This window comes from Aphelocoma coerulescens, chromosome 5, assembly GCF_041296385.1.
Source record: "Aphelocoma coerulescens isolate FSJ_1873_10779 chromosome 5, UR_Acoe_1.0, whole genome shotgun sequence".
In the NCBI taxonomy this organism is placed as follows: domain Eukaryota; kingdom Metazoa; phylum Chordata; class Aves; order Passeriformes; family Corvidae; genus Aphelocoma; species Aphelocoma coerulescens.
The window spans coordinates 61,806,830-61,833,499 of record NC_091019.1 but is presented as its reverse complement, the minus strand read 5'-3'; the positions used below and the strand labels follow the sequence as shown (position 1 = coordinate 61,833,499).

The 26,670-nt window shown below is 43.9% G+C and overlaps 1 protein-coding gene across 1 annotated transcript in view; it reads left to right on the top strand.

Moving 5' to 3' along the window:
• Positions 1–26,268, top strand: part of SYT16 (synaptotagmin 16) — a 93,301-nt gene extending 67,033 nt beyond the window's left edge. The window contains exons 7-10 of the mRNA XM_069018500.1: positions 7,896–8,152; positions 12,019–12,462; positions 13,526–13,715; positions 23,520–26,268. Of these exons, the coding sequence (XP_068874601.1) occupies positions 7,896–8,152; positions 12,019–12,462; positions 13,526–13,715; positions 23,520–23,833 (1,205 nt within the window). The 3' untranslated portion in view covers positions 23,834–26,268. The remainder of the gene's footprint in view (positions 1–7,895; positions 8,153–12,018; positions 12,463–13,525; positions 13,716–23,519) is intronic.
• Positions 26,269–26,670: the final 402 nt, after the last annotated feature.

The window sequence follows — 26,670 nt, the reverse complement described above, 5'->3', positions numbered from 1 at the left end:
GCAGGTAGTTGGCTGAAAGGAATGTTTATTTTTATATGTTTTGATTATTTGAACAGACCACATTTAAGCCATGGGGTTGTTACAGCTTGAAATAGTTTTTACCTAAGAAAATTTCAAAGAAGGTTATTTTTAATAGCTTACATAAAAGTAATCAAATTTTATGACAGCTGGTCACCGACCGTTTACAAACTAATGTTTAAAAATTTTTCACTTTTATCAGAGTACAAACACAGCTTTTTTTCCTCCAGCTGGGAGCAGTTTTCCAGCAGGAAGAGCAGGCTTTTGTCAAACTGTGGCACACCACACCAGAGGGTCAAACCTACCAGAGTGGTGGCATGAAAGGGGTCAGCTTCTGCTGGGATCAGCTGGCTTTGGTGCTCTGTCCTGGGAGAGGAGTGCAGCCTCCTGTGCAGCAGCAGGCAGATTTATGGAGCTGTGACAGCACTTGTCCTTAAGTTTATACTGCAGATTTTTAATAGACCTAGCAGAGTATGTAAAAGCAGGTTCCAGTTTCCTCACCTGTGGTTGATGTGAGGTTTGAGGCGGAGGAAGGTGTTTACCCTCCCAAAATGGGAGAGCCTCCCTCTCCACTGCTCAGCTGCTAGAGTTTGCCATGGAGATTACCAAAGTGAGTCTTGGCAACCAAATCATGCCCTTCATGCTGCAGAATGAGCAGTGGCCTGACCACACTCGACAGCTGGGCTGTTCACACAGAAATCTGTGAGTGCAAAGTCACTGCTGCCATCCCACCGCTTCCAACATCCTGCTGCTGTGCTCCCCTGGTGCTGCTGGCAAGGACATCAGCAAAATGCTCCTGTGTTTCCATCCTGACCAAGCCAGGTATATACAGCATGTCCTGAGCCTTCTTTTCCCCATCTGGCAGGTGCTCAGCACTAAGGAGGGTACAGCCATCCCCTGTGCACCGCACGTGCTGGCAGCAGGAGGGCAAGGGCAGCACGGGGACGTGCTCAAATGTGTTATCTTCACTTTTAAAGGTTAGAATTTACATTGGTCTCCCGAGCTCGTCTGCTGCTGGCAGATGGAGTCAGCAATGCCTGTTAGCCACGTGCAGTATTTATGTGTTTGTGGCGCTACCCTGAGCAGGTTACATCCGAGTTGCTTTTCCTGCACAAAAGAAGGTCTCTCCCCACCTTGGCAGGGGCTGCAGGAGAATGGAAGCATGAAAAAGTTTTCAAGTCCTTTGTTTGCTACTTTGCACATGCAATGGTTTTACAGGTGGTTCTTCTGTGTATTGTGACTTTGTGTTTTGCTCTGTTAAAAATCTTCATTAAAAAAAAAAATTGGTTAACATGCAGAGTTGAGCAGGGTCCAATAACATGTAAATGTTGCTGATACGATATGGCATCACCGAGCTCTCCAGAGGTTTGAAGAAGCAGGTGATTCTCCAGTTCATGCCCCAGTCCTCCCTAAATCCTCGGTCACTTTTTCCCCCCAGAGGGTGCACCTGAGAGGCAGAAGTGTGTTCTGTCCTCTGGCTTCTCGGCCAGGGGCAGCAGACTGTCTAAAGCCCGAGTTGTGTTTTTCTCCCATATGGGGAGGAGGACAAACAGACAGCACCTTCAGGCAATAACCATGACATGATTAAACAGTTTGAGACCCCTGTGTCATGGTCACAAAGTTTTTGATCAGAAGTACCTGAATAAAAAGCAGGGGGAGTGTAGACCCAAATTCAGCCACTTGCCCTCCAGCCACAAGGAGCACAGGACAGAGGTGTCTGAATGCAGAGGTACTGCTTGCATAGAGCAGGGTTAAAGAAGTTGGAGTCTGAAATCTGTAGCCTCAACACAGAGAGGTTCTTTTGTTGTGGAGAACAAATCCTGGTTCTTCCATTCTCTCTTGCTAAACTTGGTTTCCTGATTTTACCTGCAGCTAAAATGCTTACAGGGAAGTGTCCAGGACTTGCTGAAGTTTATAAAGATCTTTCCATTAATTGCATATTGTTATTGAATTCTGTTTCCTTAACCCGCAGGGATTCTCATGGACTTTTATTGGAAATTTTTCCAGAGTAAAGACTGCAGGACTTGGTTCTAATTATTTTTTATCTGTGCCACATAAGTCATCTCTTTAGCAAGCCTTTTAGCAGAAGCTGGATGTCTCCTTTTGTAACAACTTCACAAACACAAGGTGAACATTGAATGAATTATGCTGTATCGTTTGCCAGTGCATATGCCAAATGTCAGGCAATGACAGAAACTAAAAATTTATAGCACAGAAGGGAAGAATTTTATGGTCTTCCATGGACTAATGTAATGACTCTTTTATACAAACAGAGATGAAATGCATTTAAAAACATAGCTATTTAGAAAATTGGCCTGAACACATTCTAAAATCTGGAGAAGTTCATTATAGAGAAGAGCCATAAAAGTGCCCTTTGTTTTTAGTTCAATAGAATGTTTTAATTTTGAAATATAATTGCTTGAATTTAATGCACCCTCCAATTAGATCATTTGAGGATATGTCTCTCCATCTAGCTCTTCTTCTGATACAACACAGTGCAGAGTTTCTCTTATTTTCAGAGGTACCTAGCTGGTGGCATGATCATGAAACATAAAAATCTGTGGATTTAAAGCCATCATTGTGCCCCAAGGGTGTATCACACACTGTTTGAGCTGAGCAGATCCTCTTGGTGGGAGGAATGAGGATCTTTTGAAAGTGCTGAGTCCAGACTGGGATCATGGCATGTTCAGACTTTGTCTGAGACTTCTCTTCTTGTATACTCTTAACAAGTCTTTTACTCATATTGCTGGTAGTTTTCATCTCTTACATAATCCAAGATCTATGGCAAACTCAGGCACACAGTGAAGCTGAGCATCTTGGAGAGCCCTGAATAACTTCTCTCCCACTCAGCCTTGGCATACGGCAAAGTCTTCTCACATCATGTTCTCACAGGAGAGTTTCCTTGACCCCCTGTTTCTGTTTTCACTGTCGTGACAGTCTGCACTTTGGACTCATTTTAGCTTTAACTTTTCACCTGTTAAAAAATCTTTGTAGTAACCTGAATAGATCTTGGAGTGCACACAGCATGAAGGAAGTGTTTAGAAGATGCTCTGGGGACTTGAACAGGCTTGAATGCCAGCTCTGCCCACAGCCTCTCTGCAAATCACCCTGTTAATAAAGAGCCTATTTTAGCTCTGGAAACATGGAGCCTTCTCAGACTATTACCCAGCATGTGGTAAATTAAACAATCTTGGCCTGATTGCATAATGCCACTTGAAATTTAAGATCCTTTTTCTCTTTAACCCCTAAAATTTACAAGCCATTTTTGTTTAGATTTATTGTAATTAGGTAATGATTCTGCTCCTTTGAGGCTCTTCTAGGAAGTTTTTTAGCACTCTTTTGGAGGCTAATCTCAAAATAACCAGGGGCAGGAACACTGCTTGGTCTCCCTGCATCATGTTTGTCTCAGTGCAAGAGGTGCAGGGGTACTGCAGGGTGGTTTGGAACTGGGGCTGTAGCAGGTGCCAGGCAAGAGGATTGCTGCTGAGTGAGGGCAAATACACCTCAGTCCCACTAAGCCATATTTCTGCTGTCTTATAGGAAGAGGGGTTTGAAACTCACTGCTTGTAGCTAGGAGGATTTCAAGACCAGACATACCTAGGTATGCATTCTGAAATGCTTTCCTCCTCTGGACAATTTTTAAAGAGGTTTTTGACTTTCTCCGTGAGTTTCTATACAGTCTAAAGAAGAGATCTATTTTCTTTGGTTTTATTTTAATTTTTCTTTTTTTTTTGGTGTGTGGAAGCCCAGTGATTTCTTGAAGTCCCCAGAGAAAACTTGGCCTTGGTCAGCACAGGTAATGGGCACACATAAATTCTTCAACTGTGTTTCTTATGGGTTAATGAACTACGTGGTGTTAATTTAACAAGATCTACCAGGCCTTATCTTTTAACTCTGGCATTGGGTTTTAGGAAGTGATGAGACCTCTCAGGACATTTCTTTGGCACATGGTAATGATTCATTGTACTGAGGGATTGTGTGTCATTGAAAAAAAAGAAAGACACTGTACATTAGCCAGAATATTTGCCTGCCATTGTGAGGAGGGACTGCACAATATTTTCCAGCCTTGTTTTCAGTGTCTGATGTGCCAAGCATTCCCTGTATCTTTGGAGACACGCTTCCATATCCCAGCTCCTGTTAGGGTTCTATTAGGAGGTCATGCTCATCCTTTCATCTGATGGAAGTCACAGTTTCTTCACAGACAGTTCTCCAACTCTGAACACAGACTTCTCTGATTTATTGGTGATTTCTGCTAGCCAGTATCCCCCTTGCCTTCTTCCTGGATTGTGTGCATGTGACCTGAATGGGAAAGTTTGGGAGACAGGATTCTTAGGATACACCACACCTTTTCATTGTACAGTACTATCTGCCCTTAATTTTAGAATTGTCTGCTATTGCTCTGCAGGGACTCTTGGCTAATTAAAGTTCAGATAATGCTGTCTCAACCTCTGTCCCTGATGCTGTGCTGTTTATTCATGTCAGGTATTCATAAGACGGTTGACATTTTCTTCCTTAAATATCTCTCAGGTAAATTACAGGCATTTTACTGCTCTGACCTTTTCCTTTACGGGAGGAACTTTTGTTTTCAACATTTATTTTGTGAGTATAATGTTGGAACGGATGTAATTGGAGAGGTGTAGTTGTTCTAGTCTGTATAGTCAGGCTATTACCTGTAATGATCATCTAATACTGGTATTTATACGTGATTATCTCTTACTAAACTGCTTTAAATTTAAAGAAAAAGCCAGACTGTTTCACTGATTGGTTTGGGTGAATCACCTTTTCCCTTACTTCCCCTGAATACTACATTTGCTTCCCTAACACATTCATTTTGTGCCTGAGTCTTAGGGAGATGGTTGCTCTATTAATACACTTCTGGAGTTCTCCTGCTACGGGTAGACTTTTATGGCTTTAATGTAGTTTTTGAAAATTCCTCTATTATTGATCTAGATATTATCCCAGCAGGAGTCAAACCCACAAGACAATTGTGTGAGGATAATTTCTTACTACAGAAGCATTTTATTCTGAAAGCCTGCTGTGTGGTGTGTGCTTTGATGGATGACCCACTGTTTAAATGTGTATTAGGCATTGGCTTGCTAATTAAATGCCTTAAGGAGTGCCTGTATCCATTCAGTCTCTGTAAATGCATGGAATTTCTGTTATTTTATTTCTTGCTTATGCTCTTCTGTTGACTTCTTTCTGTTTTCTGAATTTGTAGAGAAGAATGGGGGTAATGGCAAAAAAAATTAAATTACTTTCTACCCTCACTCAAGACTTTCAGCTCAGGGCAGAGGTGAGACAATAAGGGCTCTCAGTTTCAGAACTAGCTCTGCCAGATGGGAGGATGAGGAGGAGGAGAAGAGATGGGTTTGGCATTTCAGAATGAAGTGAGAAGAACACTCACCTGGAGTTTGAGAGATAGGAATTTGGGTCCCTCTTTGCTCCTGAAGGACCATCTCCCATGAAGAAGAGGACCATAATTACAAAGCTGTGAGATGCTCTCAGACTTCTCAGTTGAAGTGCCTGTGCTTGAAGCATTTTGCTGGGAGGGAGAGTGTGAGATCATTCATAGTTGAAGAAAGGGGGTAAAGTTATTCTCCTAATTTCTGAGTTCTTAAATTGAAAGAGCAGCCAAGAAGAGGAGCAAGGATTTCTGTTCATCTGCAGGAAATATTTCTTGAATATAATCCCCACTCCCCTCATTGGATTTTGTGTGTGTGTGGAGCAGATAAGCATCAGAAGCAGCATATTTGCTTCTAAGGCCAAACATAAAATTTCTTCAACTCAGAAAGATTTGGGCATTTTGTTCTAAGACAGAGGGATGTGTAGAGAATAACAGAATGGCTCAGGTTGGAAGGGACTTTTAAAATTTATCTAGTCCAATCCCCCTGCCTTGATCAAGTTACTTGGAGCCCCATCTAGCCTGGCCTTGAACATTTCTAGTGCTGGGGCACCCACAGCTTCTCTAATCAGCCTGTGCCAGTGGTCTCACCACCACATAGTAAAGAATTTCTTCCTTATATCCAATCTAAATTTACCTGCTTCAGTTTAAAACCATTACCCTTGTCCTGTCACTACAGGCCTTGGCAAAAACTGTCTCTCCATCTTTCTTATGATCCCTCTTCAAGTATTGGAAAGCAGCAATAAGGTCTTCCTGACATCTTCTGTTCTCCAGGATGAACAGCCCCAACTCTCTCAGCCTGTCTTCATGCAAAAGGTGTTTCAGCTGTCAGACAATTTTCATGGCCCTGCTTGGACCTGCTCTAACAGGTCCGTGTCTTTCTTGCATGAGCCAGTCCCCTCAGGACACTGGAATGCATCTCATCTGGTGCCATGGATTTGTGTATGTTCAAGTCCCTCAGAGGGTTTCAAACCTGATCTCCTAAGACGGGTGGGACTTCATTCCTCCAGTCCCTGCCTGGAGATTCACGGACTTGAGAGATGTGAGACAAACAGCTGACAGTGAAAACTGAGGCAGAAAAAGTTGTTGGGCACCTCAACCTTCTCCATGTCAGTTGGCACCAGATTCCTTATCTCATTTATCAGACAGGGAATAAAAACATTGTTTTGTTTAAGAAAAACAACTAATAATTTTCTATTAAACACAGTAATTAATACTACTTTAAAAATTTTTAATTGGAGACCAAATTTGAAAAAATGATTGTTCTTTAGTAGTGACCTTCGTAGGAACAAAGAAAGATGTAGCCCATCTTGAGCAGGGGAGTGGACAAGATGACCTCCAGAGGCCACTCCAACCTCACCTCCTTCTGTGAAACCTTTAAACTCCAAACAGCTCTGTTTGCAAAGGAAGTTTTTATGTTTTCACTGCTGTCTGGAAGCACAGATCATTCTGTCACTGTGACTGCTTTTTGCTTATTTGAAAGAGATGGAGGCAGAATCTCCCCGTGTTCCTGAAGCAAGGCTCATCATGAGATGCATTAGGAGGAGGAATGTCCCTGGTTTTCTTCTGAAAGTGCTTGCAGAACACATCCAAGGCCAAATCATGATGTCATTTTCATCTGTGTCCCTGGACATGTAATCGTCTGTGCTGCTCCATCCAGAGAGCTCTCACTGGTGCTTTCAAGTAGAGAAAAGCACCCTGTGTTCATAATAGAGATTTCAATGGTGTAGAAAAGGAATCAGTGGTGTGAAGCAGAGAGGATTATTTTATTCTCATTAATGAACCTTACTCTAGCTCATGAAGTAAGTGTGTGTAGGACAAGATGAATTAAAACTAATAAAAGCAGTTAGGAAATTAGGCAACACATCTCCCCTCAGTTGTCCTTGGGACAATTCAGCCCAAGTATGGGATTTGGAGATTTCTAGTTGGTTTGTGGAGCTGGTCCTGTTCACCTGAGCTCTCAGGGATGGGTGAGAGGGTAATGCTGGCCCTCTGTTATGTCTGTGAAGCTGCCTTCCTCACCAGCTCCATGCTCTTGAGGACAGTGCTAACTTGTGTCATCTCCTCCTGCCCAGGAGGAAATTGTGATACCTGTTCATCAGGCCTCTGCTGTGCTTTTCTGCAGTTTGACCTGTGTTTTTGCAGAAGAGATTGCTTTGGGGCTCCATTTGAATATCCCAGACACTTGGTTGATACTTGCATTTGGTGGATAACTTTTTCAAGTAAAGGCAACAGGTTTCTCAGTTCAGGATGGGGTGAGAAACAGCCATGTCCCCTCCATCAAATGCTGATTTAAACAGGATTGCTGATTTCATGGGTTTAGTGATGGAGGAAACAGAAACTGTCTCTTGTAAGCACTGGAGATTAGGGAAAAGTTAAAAAAATAATAAAAGAAAGGAGAGAAAGGCACATTTTGGCACAGGGGAGGAATTTGTTCTAATCACTCTGAAATTATTTTCTTGCTGCAAATTGTTAGATCTGGATGGACTAAGCCAACTGAGTTACCAAGACAACCTCTCTTATCGTGAAGATGACCGTGTATCTGTTGATTCAAGAACAACAACCAGGAGTAAGGGCACTGGGCAGCACAAAGGGCTTAGGATGGAGCCCAGAACTGGGGATGGTGTCAGCCAGGCACACAGGGAAGGACGTCTGGAAATGGAGACAGCATTTGCCAACCAGGGATTGGAAGTAAATGATGCTACTGACAGCTCATCGGCTTGGAGCCCTGAGGTATGGTGAATTGTCATTTATTACAGACTGTGAAAGCTTTTGAAGGATATTGGGGGCCAAAAAAAGGTTGGAGGAGAAATGAAGTGAAAAATTGATCAGCACAGCACAAGATAATGGTACTCCTGTGTGCTTGTGTGCACGAACATATACCTCTTCCTTTGTGTTTCCCCTTTCTCTGGTATTTTACATCTTGCTGCTAATGATAATTCAAAGAAACTCTTTCATTGCTTGATCTCTGACTGCAGTCTCTGAATGGAAGTTGAAACTTTAGCTACCCAGCAGCATTTACTGCCATTTAGCAAAGAGCTCTCTGTGGTGGCCCAGGGCTTGGCCACTGGCTGTATGTGCAGGGTGTGTGTGCCAGGACATGGTACATGGTCACTGGGTCAGATCTGTGTCTTTCCAGGTGGTTTCTATGATTTAGGTGATGGGAATCATCTGGAAAGCTGAAGGCAGCTGGTCCAGGTGGCCTGTGACCCAGCCAAGTGACCATAATCTTGTTCTCATTGATACCAGGCAAACTTTTTAGGGAAGGAGAGAACCTGAGTCTGCTTTCCCTTAGTTTTGCACTTTTATTTTGAATCCTCAAGGAAACATTTCAGGTTTTAAGGCATTATAAACACCTGATGACTTTGCATCCCCCTTTTCTCTCCTAATCTCTCTGCATGATGTGTTGATTTTCATTATTTTACCGCAGGATTAAATTTCTGGAAAAATATCAGCCTGCATCAGACATATTAAAAGAACAGCACAAAGGTCATATCTTCTGCCTGAGTTAAAAGGGAGCTGTGGAAATTCATACCTCCATCAGACTATGAGAAACAAGGCTTTGAGGGAAGGTCCCTATCCTCGGAGCAGGCTGCCTGCAGCCAGTTCAAAGTTGGAAGGCAGCTCCTTGGTACAGCTGCTCCAACCCTAAGGGGTGTTTGGAGCAGCATTTTGCTTTGTTGCACAACCCAGTCCCACAAAACACTACACACCACATAGGAGCTGTGTGGCAGCAGCCCTGCCCTCTCTTTGCTGTGTGGCTGTTTGCCCATCTGAGGCTCATTTCTCCTTTTCCACGTTTGATGTGCTTTGCCACGGTTCACGTGTGCCACAGTGTCTCCAGTGTCCTCTTGTACTCCTTTGGAATGCATTGCTTGTTTTGCTCCTGGTGCCTACATTTTAAAACTGCAAAGAAGGGTTCCAGTATACTGGAGCAGAAATGCCCAAGACACAGTTTATCTCTTACAAGCAGCTTCTCATTCAAAGGTATTGTGTGGATTAATGAAAGACCTTTTTATTGCGGGAACTAAATGTTCTGACATGCCAGAAATGTCCAGGTGTTATTATGCTCCACTCAGAGGACCTCTCTTTAGAGACAGAAATGGTAATTTTATGCCCCTGCAGTGGAACCACAAGTACCATTTCAAGCCTTGTCCATAATTAGCTGCTCTTTCAGGTTCCTCTGGCAGAAATGGACTTATTTTACTTAGTGAAGTAGATGCTGGCTGTCCTGAACGACCGGGTTAGATGTACAGTATCAATCAGGATACTTGGCTTGGCCTCTCAACAACTGTGCTGGGAAGAGGGAAAGAAAGAAATTCAGATGAAGCATCTAAACCCCAATCTTTCCTTGGATTCCAATTCAAGTGCCTGTATAACCAACACATTCACAAAGCACTCGTAGCCCAGCTGGGCTCCGAAAGCAGAGGGGAATTCTGTCAATGACTTCCACAGAAGGAAGATTTGTAGGTGTGTAGCAAACCTGCATGAGGGTGAGTTGTGGATAGCACAGTGCTCTCAGGAAGGGCCAGCCTGTGAGGTCTCCAAAGCATGGGTTCCCATGGAAAGCTTACTGCCAAGGAGTTTGGCATTTCGCTTTCCCTCTCTGCCTCCAGTTCATGCAGTCTTCTCTGCAGTGGATCTGGCCACGGCTCTAGTAGCGCAGTTTGAGATTTCCTGAAATCCAGATCTTTTCTGTTTGGTCAAAACTCAGATATCTGACCTTTGCTCTGCCCTACACACTGCCAGAAGGTGAGATACCCAGCCCTCTTAGGGCAGGAAAGTGTCTCTTGGATTTTCATTCCTGTGGGTTTGTGCTGATGCACTGGAGTTCACATTCTCCAGCTCAGGTGTGTAGATGAAAGCAGTTATGCCTCAAGCACAGTTGTCTCCACACCTTAGCAGCAGTCCTTGAATGTGCCTTGATTCTATTTCCTCAATAGCAAATGCACAGATAAAAGTGTGGAGGGATGAAAATATGGAGTGAAATATGAATCAAGCCCAATCCCATTTCCTATTAAATATTATTTCATCAACCAGACAGAAATAACTTGACTGCTACACAGGAACACTTAACATTTTCGTAACACCACGCTCTCTCCAGCCAACCTGGCCTGCCTGGCATTTTTGTTTTTAGCAGCCTGCTGTTCATACAGAAAGGTGTTTTTGTAGCCAACCAAGTAATTTTGTGTGTTGTTCTCCTTTTGACATTACTTCTGCAAGATGTACAACAGCAGATCTCTAATCCGCACACTCGGACTTTTGTGTTCGTGTGCACAAGTCCTAAGCACCTCTGAAACTGTGAAAATCTGGAGCTTTGCATGTCATGGCAAATGAATCTGAGCACTTGAAAAGTAGATTGACAGGAAGTAAACAAAGATTTTGATGTTTATCTGAGGCCCCGTTTGAGACACGCTACCCCAGACACTTCTGAAGGGACTTACACCAGACGTCCCGTGGCCCATCATCTGTTCTCTGAACAAAAAGATTCCTGTGTTGGAAAGAAGTGTTACTTGAAATGTGAAAAGAAGATAAATGTTTGAGGAGGAGGGTGACTCAGATGCTGGTGACAGGCCTTAGTTCACCTTCTGGCTATTAACTGAAAATCTTTCCCTAGTACAGTGCATACTCATGTTTAAATACAAATCACTGATCACTATAGCAACCCCTTTATCACATGAAGCACATTCTAGCTCTAAGATAAAAAAGCACTATTGAACAGAAACCCACACGCCCACTCAGCAAAAGGTAAGGTGAGCATCCATGGTTTTATCTTGTTTTATCAAGATGGTTTTTGTTTTAAAAGTAGGTAAAAGTCTGTGTGTGAATTGGTCTGCACATGTTGTGATTGTTTATTTTGGATTTTTATTCTGAATGTATTAGTACCCAAACTGAACAGAAGGAACAGATGCTTCTCTTGGGAGATTTTAGAGGGGTGTAAAGAATCAATATGTATTTAATCAGATTACTTTTCCCCATTATCATTGCTTTAGCTGTAGGAAAAGTATTTAATCATGAGTCGGCATCCAGAAATGGAATTTCTATTCCACAAGAAACTCTGACATGGTGATTTCCTCTTTAACACAGTTCTTAATTCTTTTAAAGTTTCTAACAGAACAAAATATCCAAAAAGTTAGCAGATTTGGCTGAATTGCTGGATTTTGAAATTGTAAAAAAATCCACCTTGAAAAAAATTCCAGTGTATGTTCAAAGTAACAGGTTAAGTAGATCAAACTGTTTTGTTAGTGCCTCAAAACTGACATGAATGAAATGTAAAAAACCCCTTTGTTTAGTTTTTCTCTATGTAGAATGTTTGCCAAATTAACTGTCTCCTGCAAAACACTTAAAAATTGATGAAACTTTTTGTTGGAAACGTTTCAACAAGGGCTGTTGCTTACTAGAGAGTAGGGGGACTATTACACAAAATCAGGCAATTAACTATCATTGGCATTTCCAGAAACAGTGGGATCCATATTTCACACAGCAACTGCCTATACTTGCAGGCACAAGTGAGGAGAACAATTTCTTTTTAAATGGAGCTGGAATCACAGAGGCGGTTGAACTCCAGTGGAGGTTTTACTTCGTCCTTCTCTTTGCAGGAACACAGCGAAGTGAACAGTGTGCCAGCTCATCATGGTGCCCATGAGCCCATCTGCAAATGTGGTGACCTGGATGTCATCTTCACCTATAAATCCTCAAGTCAAAAGCTGGTAGCCACTATCTTGGAGGCCAGGGACATCCCGGACAAGGACCGCAGTGGTGTGAACACCTGGCAAGTGCACGCGGTTCTGATGCCGGGCAAGAAACAGAGGGGTAAGACAAGTGTGCAGAGAGGACCCACCCCCATCTTCCAGGATAAAATCACCTTCAGCAAGCTGGAACCACAGGAGCTGAGCAGCCACGCCATTCGCTTCCGCCTCTACGCTGTGCACAAGATGGTTGGGGACAAGATGATGGGGGAGCAGCTGTTCTACCTGAGCGGCATCAGCCAGGAAGGGGAAGTGAAGGTGACACTGCTCTTGGAACCAAGGAGTAACCTGAGTGTAAGTTTGATGAAAGACAGATGGAGTCCATAAAATTGTTTGCTTTTTGGTGAACAGGGTGTTCTTGAAGTCTTTCATCCAGGGCCGTCAGTGCGTGACTGGTGGATCTGACATGCTGTCACTTAAAAAGTTGTCAGTCAGGGGAAGCACAGGGCATTTCTTCCCTGTGCAAAGCTGTGCTTTATTAACAGTAGCTCAGCTAGCAAGTTTACACAAAATCATGTGGATCTACTACATCTGCACGAGCCATCACATGCTGTGCCATTCAGAAACAGTAGGTTGGTCTGGGAACCACCAAGGCATAATTAGTCTTAATTTCAATAAGGACAGTGGTTCTTGTGCACCACTGTGTAGGTACTGCCAGTGCAGGAGCTACTTCACTTGGCCCTAGATACCAGCTTGTGGATCTCCACACTGTGTGGTTTCCATCTTGCCAGAAATGCTTAGTAGTACTCCTCTACATGACAGGTGGAAGGGGAGAGGTGGGTCATGTGAAGAGGAACTGGCTGTGCTGCTTCTTAGTTTTCCACGCACATCAGAGTTGTATCCAGCTCTGGCTATGCCAATCAATTTGTGTAGTTGAACTCTGTCATGATTCATTGTCTACAAAAAGCTTGGAAGAAGGTTGTGCACATGAAATGAATAAAACATCGTACTCCACGTGAAGAGGAGAATAGAGAAAGTGTTGTGGTAGCAAGGAGAGAAAGTAAGAAAATGCACAGTACACGGCCAAAAACTGCCAAACTGAAAAGTATATTCCATCCAAAAGCCATTATCAAGGAGATGTAGAGTATTAGTGTAGTAGGATGTTTGCTAATCTCAGAGGCTTTGATTTACACTCGTGATAACACTTCACTCAGAGTTCCTCATCTTTAAAGAGAAAGTTCAGAGATGTGTTTTTGTAAAAGTGACGCTCTGATTCTTCTGGTGCCCCAGCATAATTAATTCTCAGTTATTGTAATTTCTTAAGAGAGATCTTACTAAACAAGGCCACAAGATATAAATTAAGGGGGGGTGGGGTGGTGACTGTCCTGATGATTCTCTCAGTGCTCTTTCCCTGCAGAGTGCAGATTCTCAGCTGAGTCTGTCAGCAATCTCTCACAGTGATAGCACTTCTTCAACACAGTCCCTGTCGCATGGAGGGGTGCCAGAGCTGCTCGTGGGACTGTCATACAATGCCACTACAGGGAGGCTGTCAGTGGAGATGATCAAAGGCAGTCATTTCCGAAACCTCGCAATTAATAGGCCACCTGGTAAGTACTTCCACTGCTATTAAATAGCGCCGTTGAGCCAAAATTTGCTTTTTTATTTTCTTCCTCAAGATATTCAACTACAGCGTTTCTGAGCTGGGTTTCCTTGCAGAGTACCTGGTTGAAAATTAAGTGTTATTTCAGATACACGTGCTGATAAATATTGGAAGGCAATTGGCGGGAATCATAGCTGATGGAACAGTAATATCTGAATATCTGCTTTATGGCACAAACCTTTACAATATCTGATTATGGCAAAAGTGCTGTTGTACCCAAAGCACAGAGTAATTCTCAGCAGATCCATAAAAAAAAAACAAGAAGCGCTTCCCAAGCGTTTAAATGTTACCATGTGACCCACAGAGGCCTTGCCTGGTGCCATTAAGTGTTTCCCAGGGCTACACTTCGTTTAGTCCCCATGCTGTGCTGCTGAGTGCTGGGTGACCTGGTGCTCTGGGCCCTTTGGGGACCCTCCTGCTGCGAGTTCTCCACTGCTGCACAAGAAATTCTTCTGCAGAAGGAAGATTTGAGTTGTTGCAACAGCTGAGTTCCCTTCCTCCAGTCCTAAAGGATAAAACGGAAATTGCCTTAGAGTAGGTTGGTTTGGTGCCTGAGCTGCAGTAAGTCCTTGAGAAGGATAGTCCAAATTAATTTTCAGGCATCTGTAATGCCTACTTCTTTTTCTCATAAAGGGAATTCCATCCTTTCTGTATCCAGATGATACAGACCAGTGTCAGACCAATGTCTCTCAGTGCCAGATCAACTTTTGGGTGAAACACAGACATCCATAAATGATTATAGGCAAACTCTGAACCTATCAAAATCTACTTCTTTTATTCCAAGTCACATTGTTGCGTCTGCCTTCTGAATTGTTCCTCTGTGCTGTAAAGCCCTCAGTAGTGTGGCGAGAAGAGGAAAACCCAGTGAAGCAGAAACTGAAAGAAATTAAAAAGAAGGAAGGAAACCAGCCCTTGTCTCGGTGCTGGAGTAGCATTTCACTGATAACCCCTCAGGCACTGCAGAGGAGTGCTGTGAGGGCCGATCGTTATGTCTGAAACATGCTGCTGGCTGAATGAGATGCTCAATAAGTCCTTCACAAGGTGAAAGCTAAAACTGCTGTGCCCCTTTCTGGAGGGCGAGTAAAGAGCCCTTGTGTTTTGTTAAATAGGTCCTATTTAAGGTTCTGTTGTTCGAGGCTCACAGGGAGTGATTTCTTTAAAGTATCATGGAAATTTCGGATATAATAGCGCTGTGGAACACTTAAATACCGAGTCCAAACTGCTATTCAGGGCAGCCATTTATGGTAAGGCTGAGAGAAACCAATGGGCAGAATCCCTCTCCATCCCCAGCCCTGCATACCCAGACCCTATACAGGACCCACATGGGTTCCTGTCACAGCCCAGCAGCCGACAGCTGCAGCTTTGGGGAATGGCAAAGGAGTTTTGCACAACAGCAAAGTCTCCATCTCTGCTTTTTGCCCACCTTGACTCTGTTCTCTCCCTCCTGTAGACCCACAGCATGCGTGCTGCCTTCTTGCCATCCTTGCACAGGGATTTCACTGGGTGCAGAAGAAAGAACTGGACTGGGGCATTGGTGATTTTAGGTGTTAAAGACTGCAGAGGCTGAAACAGATGATTTTCTAGAGAAGAAAAGGGAGATGGTGCATGTCTCAGTGTTTCCTGGGCACATTTTCTCCTTCACTTAAACCTTTAAACTGAGTCAGGTAAATGTCAAAGTCATGGGTGCTTACGTGGGTAATAAATGGGTTAGAAAACAGATGAGCAGCTTACAGAAACTTAAATCATGCAGACAGTGTCTTCAGGTCACAAATGTGGGACTTAAGAATAGTTTGGTCAAGGATAAGTGTCCAGGTATTGTTCTGGGGAACATGCTGAGTTATAGGCCTAAGCTTACAATCCCTGATCACACAAAGAGATCCATTATCACTCAGAGCACTTAAGAGCACTCAAGAGTATGGCTCCAGCATCAGACCATAAATTATCTGTGTGTGCCAAAAAGCATCACGCAGAAAAGCATCTACAGTTTTGTCAGATGTGGACACTGTTGGTATTTTAGTGCTAATGGCTTGTGTGCTGTGCATCTCCTTGCTTCTTGTAAAAATCATTAACCTGTGCTATCATTTTGTAGGAGTTCATATTTTGGTCTGTTGTCTTGTATCTTCTTAGAACAAAATGCAGTGTGCCCATTTAAAGGGTGTTTATTATTTAAAAACAAAAGTAACAAGAGAAGCCTACGCCACTGGCAGAAATGTCTTTAAAAATTTATGACCAGTTACATACTATGTGCATGGAAGTGGTATCTTGGGATCACAGTGATGGACTAGGAATCATTTGAGCTAGTCAGTGCATAGACACAAAACACAGAAATGTCTCTTCCCATGTGATGCTAAACCTTCATCAGCTGCTCTGCTGGGTACAGCTCTGTCTCCTCTAATCCAGCCTTCCTTCTGTTCCCTTCTGCATTTCTTTTGGGGTTTGTGTCTGCTTGTAATGTACTGTGAGAAGAACTATTGTGAAGTTATTCCCTCGCCTAAGTCCTCCAAGCTTTTCTGCAGCTGCAGAATTAATCACACATAATAATTGCATCCGTGCATGATCATTATTATACCAGCAGCATATTAACCCCATTAAACAAATACAATAGCACTGATGCTGGAAAAGACAGGAGGGGAGAGAACAAGCTCTCAGGATTTCTGTGGGGAACAGGAGAAATTCTTGAAGCAAAGACTTGTCTGAAAACAAACATCTACCTCAGCCACAGGTAACAATGCCAACAAGTACAGAAAATGCTCCCATAGGAAAAATCAGGATCTTTAAATGAGGATCTTTAAATTAGGATCCTAGTTGCTCTGGGGTCAGAGTGCTTGAAAGCCATTAGTGGATTTTATTTTATCAGCTTATTTTTGAGGGAAGAAAAGTTATTATCCCTGTTACATTCCTGGAGAACTAAGGCACAGGTTAATTCCTTTAATTACTTCAAAGCAGACCAGGAAGCTGAATAAAAGAAATTAACTTTTAACCTGCATATCTTGCTCTGAACAGGGAACTTGCTTGAGCTCCTAAAGCTTTGTGATTCATGTTCCCATGTCATCAGTAATAGGAGAGGGATCTGTGCCAGGGCAAGCTGGGGTGGATTCAGTCCTCCAGACATTGGATAACAGAGCAGTAGCTGTGCTGGGAAGTTTCTTGCTGCTGAGTGCTTGCCAGTCAGTGACAGTAGATTTGTAGAAAACCACCTCTCCTTTTGCATCTCCTTGTTGCCCATCCTTGAATATAGCTGGAATAAGCCTGCAATAAAAACAGCTGAGGAAGCTTTGTTCTGGGTGGAAAAGATGAGGCCAGATGCAAGGAGCCCCAGGAGGATGTCTCAGTAATGAGCAGCTGGGCAGTGAGGTGGAAGAGGAAGTGTGGATGAGTGTAAGGTATTGCATGGGGACACAGGTAAAATTCAAATGTGATCTGGATGGACTCAGAGCCACTTGGGAGTGAAATACTAGGCTTACCATAAATAGCTGCAGGAAAATGTCAACTCAAGGGTCATCAATAGTAGTGAAAAAACACTCAAATTTAAGGTGGACAAAATGGAAAATTAATATTTGATTGTAAATATCCAGTCACTGGTGGAATGAATACTGTGTACAGTTCTGTCTTCCTCTGTTCAAACAGAATATGGCAGAACTGAAAAGATATGGTGAGGAGCGTTGGAGACCATCAGGGGAATGGGAACAGCTTCCAGTGAGCTGTAGCTGAATAGACTGTGCCTCCTACAAAGCTACAACAAAGGAAGATGGGGGAGGATTCACAGAGGTCTCGAAGTGTCATTGAGAAAGTGAATTGACACAGTAATTTGTTGTCTTCTCCTGATACAATACCAAAGGACGGTAAAAGGAGGCGAGAAGGGAGCGGGTTCTGAAGAGGAGACAGCTCCTCCCTACGCTGTTGAATTCCTCACTACAGAATGTCATGGATGCTGGAAGCCTGCTTCAGTTCTGTGCAGCACAGGAGAAACTCGCAGAGAAGGTTCCACAGAGGACTGTTAAATACAAAGCCTCTGGCTGAGGAAGTTCTTGAGTCACAAATTGCTGGAGATTCGAGAGTGTTTGTGAGAGAACCAGCATTTGCCATATTTTTATAGATTTACTGCTGTGTGTGGTACTGGGTACTGTTGAGTGGATGGACTGTCTGGGTACAACTCTTCCCACCACATGTGGGACCTGGGACAGATCAGACTTAGGAGAACTTGTGTCACAATCAAAACAAGTGAAGAATGGACTTTCAAGGAGTGACTGTGAGATTTTTATGGTGGATATTCCATAGTAATTAGACATTCAGGGACAGTGTGTGGCTATCCAGTAGTGTTTTCAATAGCTTTATGTTTCTAAAAGGTCTGTGAAAAGCATAGTCCATGATACAGTTGCTGCCTATAAAAACAAAGACCTTTCTGAATCAAAGGACTGCGTTTGAAGTGGATATATGGTGGTGCTCTCCCACTCCCACAGCTGTGAACAGGAAAAAAACCCCACATATTTTTTCCCCTCCCAAAACAAGCAGAAGAAGAAAGCCCTTTCTACCAGAGTGGAACAATCCTAATTCCAATTTTCAGCTGGAGCTGAATGTTTAGTGCAAATCTGCAGTGGCACTACGGAGCAGTGTTTGCAGGAGATCTGACGGCAGGCTGTGTAATCAAGGCACGCCAGTGGGCGCTGCTGCTGGAGGTGCTCAAAGCCGGCCTTAAGCATCCTTACATCCTGCTCCTCCCGTTGCTGGGAAGGTGTGTATCCGTGCTTCCTGACCTGCTCAGCTGTGCATCCCTGCTTCCTCTGGTAAAGTTCCAACCCCCTCTCTGAGGCAGCAGCAACGCGTTAATGTGGAAAAGAGTAGAAATGCCCTTATTAGACGAGAGTCACGCTGTGCATCTGGAGAGGTGTCTGTGTTCTGCTTTAGCTGTGTCAGCCCGGACTGAAGCTGCACCTCCTCGGGGCTGGGGAGTGCAGGCAGGTGGTGAGCTGGCTCTGCAGCCTGACACGTGTCCCAGGAGAGGACTGGTGCTGTGAAATGGAGTGGCTGTGGAGTGGTGAGGCAGTAGAGGAGGATCACTGAGGAACCGAGCTCCAAGGTGCTCCGGAAGGAGCTTTCCTTCCTGAGAGACCTGTGCAGGTCCTTCCAGGGAGCCCTCATCTCTTGCCCCTCCTGCATGTCACCGCTGCTGGCAATTCCCTCCCCTTGGGCCAAACAGTGCTTCCAGGGAGCAGCGCATTCCTTTCTGCTGCACTTTAAATTAAAGGTGCTGCTGGTCTGTTCTCTGATGACTCACATGTTGTGAAGGTTGCCAGATCCCAGCCTCTCCCTTGTGAGAGAGCTGCCAGCCCCGGGAGAGGGAACCTGAGAAGGAGAGGCTTGGTGGAACAGGGAAAGGAAAGTTGGCTTCTCAGCAATGTAGTAGGCAGCTCTCAGCTCTTGTATGATTTACAGAGTAGGCCATAAACTGCCTTAATCCAGACGTTCATGACAAGGGTTTGAGATCAAAAGCTTGGGTCTAATTCTCCTCCCTGCTATTTTACTGATCCAGCTGCAGTGAGCCCAGCTCTGAGTGTGAATGTTCAGTGTTCTGCCCCACTGCTGGTTGAAAGGGGAGGCAAAGCCAGGGCTAATGGTCTTCTGGGCCTCAAACTGAGACCTCACATTGAGCTGCCTGTACAGAGCAGCACAGAGTAGGTCTGGGGCTGCTTCGCCAAGCGGTGCTGCCGTTTATTATGTAGGCTGGGAGCGTGGGCTTGCCAGCTGGGGGAAATTAAGCTCCAGGCCCAAGGCTTTCTTTTGCTGTGGCTGTTATTAGTCTGGATTGCAGCATGCTGACATGGTTATCCTGCTTTTGGAAATGAGCTAGCTTGCCTGGAGCGCGGGTGGGAAAGTCCGCGCGGCGCTGTGCGGTACCCTGCAGTCCACAGACGTGAGGGGTCAGGAGTCTTTGGTTGTTTACTTCCTTTCTAAATATAAATTCAAGCAGGGGGTTGGATGCTTTTGTATTTGCAGTGCTCTTGCTCACGGGTCAGCTTTACTAGTAATGGTGGTGCTTAGTGTAAGTGAAAGCAGAACACACGCTATGGTCCCTGCTCCAAAAACAGGAGCGCATAAATTACAGTTGATTATTCCCCTGAGTTGTCATTATCAGTTAGTTTCCTCAGAAGAATCATGACAGAAATGGGTCATTAGAAGACTTCCAGAAAAACTGATTGCCTTTGTAGATGAGCTCTCGAGAGGTGTTTGATGGTTGGGGCAGTGTCGATGGAGACAGAGCAGTCTCCACGAGGAGAGGTTTGCCCAGCCCTCTGGAGTAAGAAGATGCAGCACTAGCCCACAATGTGTCTGGCTTCTTGCAGCATTCCTTGATTTAGTACTTTTCACTCTGGTATTAAATGCAGAGGTGTTGATATTTTATGTATACATGAACATTGTCCAGTCCACTCACACCAGAGAGGCAAGATGAGTTCACAGTAAAAATGCTCTGCAGTGAGAACTTCTGTTCCAAAACCTGTATGGAAATGAGAGCCTGGTAGATGTGGTGCTAAAATTGATACTGGCAAAATTAGACCTTGTTCTTGAATCTTCACAGACTTTTGTGTAACTGTGGGCAAGCTGCAGTCTCAGACACTCCCAGATATTAAGAGGTCTTGCTCTTCTTCATTTCAGTGAGATGGGTGCCTAAATAGAAGGTGAGCACTTAGACATTTTAAAGAATGTCAGCCCTAATTTCTCCTTTCCTTTTGTGCTTGATGGAGGTGGCACAAAAGTAAACACTCTGAAGAGCACAGAGTGCTGAGACACCACGGTAATGAGGCCATTACTGAACCTGAGCATGTAATTAGATGGAAAATGTTTGCCTTCATAATGAATAGATGCTCTTACACATACATTCCTCAGTAAATTGTCAAGTTCATCCTTGCTGTAGCTCCACTAATTTCACTGTGTAACTGGGGATGGGTTTTCTTTGGCAAAGTCAACAACAGGGGAGAGCTTTCCATCCCAGAGGACCAGATTTCCCCACAAGATGAGCTGCGTTTTCTGATGAGACACGTAAAAAGATGCTGCAAAGAGCGCAGTGCAGGAGGGGAAAACTACAATCTTAAAATTTGTTTAGTGAAGCAGCATAACAGCTCAACAGTACCAACAGTACCAACTCTGCAAATCAAATTTCAGATGCTAAATAACCGATCCACACCTACTCTTTTATTTCTGTTCAGGCAAGCTTGATTCTTTTGGCTGGTAAAATACACCCAGTGGAATAAGTTTGAGGAGAATTAGCAGCCTGGTTTAGTAGTCACTTGCACTGGTTTTGTGCCCGTGTTTTCCTGGGGGGGAATAGGGCTCCTGGTATTAGCTCTGCCTTGAGCACAGTCTCCTTCCAGTCTGATCCAGATGATACAAGCAGAATCCCCACCTGCCTTGCTACTGTACAGACAGGGTCTTGGTGCAGAATTACGTAGAAATTTGAGGTATATTAAAGAAAATCCAACTTTTCTGACTTTAGGTCATTGGTGGTGTGCTGCTCATTTTTCCTCAAAGCCAGCTGTGTTACCCCTCACTTGCAAGATGTGACATCCCAGAGTTTATGACTGTAAGAAACTCATCCATTCATTGCCTGCAAAATTACCTGGGACATGCTGAAACAGTCTCCTATGAGGCATTTTAGCTGTGGTGCTTGCTAAATCATCTGTAATGGTGTCACTGGCTGCTAGATCACTGCTGAATTATGCCATCTGCTTTTTTGATTATGAATTGGTTGGCTCCTTTGGGGACTGTTCAAATGAATGTGCCTGCAGTGAGGTGTGATGAATCCCACCTGAGCTGCCACTACTGGTGAAAGTCGGAAGGAAGGATGACAACGAGGTATACTAAAAGTGAAATCTAGACCTCAGTCCTTTCCCTGTCTTCTTAGAAAAAGAGATGTAGCCATGTGTGTGGGACCTTTCCCGAAAATAGCATAGGAAGGTAATCCTGGGTTGGATGTGAAGAGAAAGAAAAATGTTGAAGTTCAAACAGAGAATTGTACTAATTGTTTGTATTTAAAAATCAGCCAGGCAGAGTTCTTCCAATATTTCGAAAATCCCTTCTCAGAAAAAAAAAAAAAAAAAAAAAGAAAAAGAAAAAGATGAATACATTTAAAAAAAGCATAAAATCCCTACTTATCTTTATTTCCAGGGAGTTCCCTGCAGCCTAGACCAGCAGCCAGGACTTACACATGAGGAACGCTTCAGTGCACATTGTAGTGTGTCAGTGCCAAGCACAGTGACATCTCTACAAGTACTGTAGGAGTTGTGTCTGCTTTCACGTTGAGTCAAGCTGGAAGAGAGGGTCCTCTGCTGGACTTTGTGTTTCTGATGGGTCTGAAGCTGTTATAGATTTCAGTCCCTCAAGACTGAATATTAATGTGGAAATTAGTCCACCTTTCAATAAAGCTTTTTTTTTCTTTCCCAGGCACAATCAGGAAATTGAATCAAAGCTTTGCCTTTCTGTGTAACAAGCAGGTCCTTGCTGGCAAGATCCTCTTCATCCCCAGTGTTATGCTGGGAGCCAAGCTGGCACCCCCAGCTAAGGACTGGGCTGAACTTTCCCCACAGTAACTTGATAGCTGTACAGCTGTGCAGGCTCACAATTTGCTCCTTGATTGTCAGCCTCCTGACAGCTTTTTCAGTGGAACAGTTTGAGAGGAGCGGGAAGCCCTGCTTTGGAGACATGGAAGTGTTTTCACACCTGAAGTGTAATTTCACACCTTGTGTTGCTCAGTAGATAAGCGCGTAAAATAGCACATCAAACGGGAACAGAAGAGGATAGAAATGCTGCAGACAAGGGATGGAGGCTTGTTATTTATTTCCTATCTTCAGCACACTCTGAAATAATACTCACTTGCAGGAACCCAGGCACAGTTTACGAAGGGGTTAGCAGAGGACTTGTCTAGCCAAGCAATCTGTCACTGTCATGTGCAGAGCAAGGTGAAAATTTACACTGAGCTGGGTCTGTGGAGCACTGGGAGCTCTGACACCACACTATTAGCAAACATGTAATGGAGGAGAACTGATTAATACAGGGGGCAGCAGGAATTTAAAGAGTAGATTTACAGGAACACTAAATTGGACCATCCCTTCCTTGTATTTGCTAAGAATATTTACTCCTTGTATGGACTTAAATTGTAAATAAAATTGACCTTGAGTCCAGCAAAAAGGTAATATGAGAATTTGGATAAAACATGAAACTATCATGGGAGATCACATAATTTCACTGTGTGTGCAGGTTTCTTTTCCTTCCTTTTCAAGACCCTATTTTTTTTTTTTTTTTGGTATCTCAAAGAATAGATCATAGAGAGTGGTGGAGAGTCAAGGGCAGCCAAGGGAAGCCTGGGTGAGACAGCTCCAATGAAGCTTGATTGTGAGGGAGAGGAAGGGAAGGTGAAGACACTGTTTGATGTGGAGATACTCATAGTTTTGGTTAGTCTTAGACGGGTTTGCTGGGACTGGACACCAGACATCCTGTTCTTTCCAAGAGAGTGGGGCTGAAATATGCATCAGTTTTCTTTTCTCCCCAGCTGAATATGAGAAAATCCAAGAGGTGTTTTCATCTTCTGCTTCTCATCCCATGGATTTTACCAAGGGGTGCAATCCAGCCCTCAACTGTTATTCACTGCAGACTCAGCTGCTCTACCTGAACAGTTTTCGGGGTGTTTTTTTGACTGCCAGGGGCTTTCATTTAGTCTGCCACCTGCACCAAACCTGTCATTTCCTCTTTTTTGTCTTAGACACCTACGGAAAGCTCTGCCTGCGCAACTCCGTGGGTCAGGAGATGTCTCGCTGCAAGACCTCCATCCGCCGGGGACAGCCCAACCCCGTCTACAAGGAAACTTTCATCTTCCAGGTCGCCCTCTTCCAGCTCTCTGACGTCACCCTGCTGATCTCCATCTACAACAGGCGCAGCATGAAGCGCAAGGAGATGATCGGCTGGATCTCCATGGGCCAGAACAGCAGCGGGGAGGAGGAGCAGAGCCACTGGCAGGAAATGAAGGAGTCGCAGGGGACGCAGGTCTGCAGGTGGCACATGCTGCTGGAGTCCTAGAGGTGACCAGGGCAGCCTGCAGGTCCTGGGACTAAGGGCTGTTCTCTCCTTGTTCTCTGCCAGCAGAAAACAGCTCTGGCAGGGCACACGGCTTTAACCTGCCTGCTCAGTGTCAGCAGCCGTGGGTATCACAGGTGGCAAGGCCTGGGAAGCATGGTTAGTTCTTGCTTTTCCAGCTTGCCCTGCATTTTCTACATCCAGATAATTAGCCCTAGGGAGAAGCAGTGGGAATACCTGCAAAATCCTTTCCTTGGTCACTGTCTTGCTCATTTTGTCATAGGCTTAATCATCACAGACTGATTCTGAGGTGATGCTGTTTTCTTCTGGGGTAAACTCTCTCTTCCCTCTCTGCCCTTGTTTAAATTAATGAAGTTTGCAAATATTCTTGCCACGCAGATAGCTCACAGAAAAGCTAACCTGCATGCAAATCACATCCTCTCCCTTTTATTATCGTGTTTCTAAGTCCTAGAAATAAGCATTTGATACCACTGTAGACTGGATGATAAATTTTTCAGGCAGCATGAGAAAGCACTCTTGAATTCTCTGTCAACTTTTAAGTGCCTAGACATTACTACTGTTCTCCTGTACTAACAATTGATATAAGGACTAAATACTACTGGTATTTTTATTTAGGCACCCTGTGCACTTGTTAGCCTGCATTGCCATAGGTTTGTACAAGAGATAACAAGCATCAGTTTTATATTGCATTATACAATGCATGTTTAGATGTTTACTTGAAGTTATGGCTTCTGTCATCACAAATACCAAAAAAGACCAGAACAAACTGCACATCCACCTTTGTGCCTGAATCACTCCTTTCTGCATCATTTTGTCCATGTGTTAGTGTGATTTTTAGAAGTGAGGTTCATTCAGAAAAGCATTTGTGTGAGCATTACAGGGGAGGGCTTCAGATCCATGGTTTCTCTGGGATTCCTCAAAGCACTACTCAGTTTGCTGAGGGCTCTTCTTCAGATCTCCTGTGGTATCCTGTAATATCTCCTTGGGATATGGAAGGGGACTCGTTTTGGCATACTGAGCAGTAGATGATGCCAGATCATGTCACCTAACGTTGGGAAAGAGCTCTCTTGCAGGCCAGGAATAGGATCCAGGTTCTCCTCGCAGAGGGGCTGCTGGCTCTGCTGAACTAGCACTGGAGAAAAGGATTGTGCTCCCTGCCTCCAAGTGAAAGCAATGCAAGGAGCAGCCTTGCTGGATGAGGTGATGACACTGTCACGTGGTTACTTTTCAGACTACATTGTCCTTTTCCATTTTAATCTCTTTTCCTGTCTCTGTAAGCTGAAGTCATGGAGATGATGGATAGAGGACGTGTCTCAGTCTGCTGCTTGGCTAAGTGGTTGTTGTTGCAGTGCTGTGTGTGACACAGAGGAGGATGTTCATCCTCAGTAGAATGTAGGCAGTGAGGTGCTGAGATCTCCAAATGTTATCAGCTGCCCAATCTCCCATTCTCCACACTCTCTAGGAGAGGACTGTCTTTTCTTCATTCCTGCTGATGACAGCAAGATACAGGAAATATTTTGCTGAAGAGGTTTGTCTGTAGTGAATCACACCATGGTTTGTTTTTGCCATTTACTGAGACCTGGCACCAAATTCTGCCTCCTCCTGCACCACAGCCACTTCCTTTACTTCAACGGTGCTGTGCAAATCTAACTAATGCAAATTTTGGCACTGGCTGTTTGACCAAAATTGGTCCTTGGTGCTGGTTTTCGTCACATCCAGGCTAGACAGGCCCTGAGGGCAGTGCTGTGACACTCACAGGTTATCACTTGGTGTCACACAGAGGTTCTGCCTGTCCTCAAGAGGCAGACAGAATAATCTGCACAGAGGAGCACTTCTGGTACAGGTGATACAAGTTATTCTACAGACCACGCTTTTGTATCTTCTTATCACCTGTCTGAGCATCATTTTTCCAGGGAGACTGGTGGGTATCCTATGCAGGAGGGTTCTCCTCCACTGTCTAGATAAGCTGGCATGTCTGCTTTGCACTACTGGGGCTTTGTAACACAAAGCAGGGTGTAACCCAAATGCAGCTCATCCAACAAACACATTCTTGACTTCACTGCTAAAGCTGCTGTATTACCCATGCAAGAAAAAGTGAACATCTGAGTGGTAACAAACAGAATAGAATTTTATTTATCATACACTTTTCTCCTGGGAAAAATAAAAAAGTAGGGGAAACAGACCAATTCAAAATGTGTGTTTGCTGATTCCAGTTGTTTTCCAATCTCTCCATCTTTTTTTTCCTGAACTGCATAAAATGTATATGCAAGTGTTGATAACTAATTTTATTACCTGGAATGTGTGTGTTTAATAAACTTACTGAGATTCTCTTCAGAATCTCTTCAGAATCTCTTCTTGATCAGATTCTCTTCTTGAACCTGCAAAGTCTTGCTTATGCTTCGTTATAGCTAAGGGAAGAGTCTATGTTGGTAATATGTTTCCACAGTGAACTGGAGACAACTCAGATTTATAACAGCATGATGAAAAAAATACTAATGAAAAAGATAATTTTAAAAAAGAATGAAGTACACTGGGTTTGGACTTCCATGCTGTTTTCACATTAAGATCTTTTTCTGAAGATATGGCACTAAGGGAATTGAATTCTAATATATAATTTCAGTGTAGAGTATTTGGAGCCAGAGGAAAGCAAATGAAAACAGCTTGCTTAAAGTAAATTAATATCTAAGCATGTGTTAAAACTTTGCTGTCCAAGGGAAGCAGTTGCTGCATCCTTGCTGCAACATTTTACCCTTATATTTTACCAGAAAATTTTGGAGAGAGGGGGCAATGGGTGTGGAAGGGGAACCATTGGGTTTTTG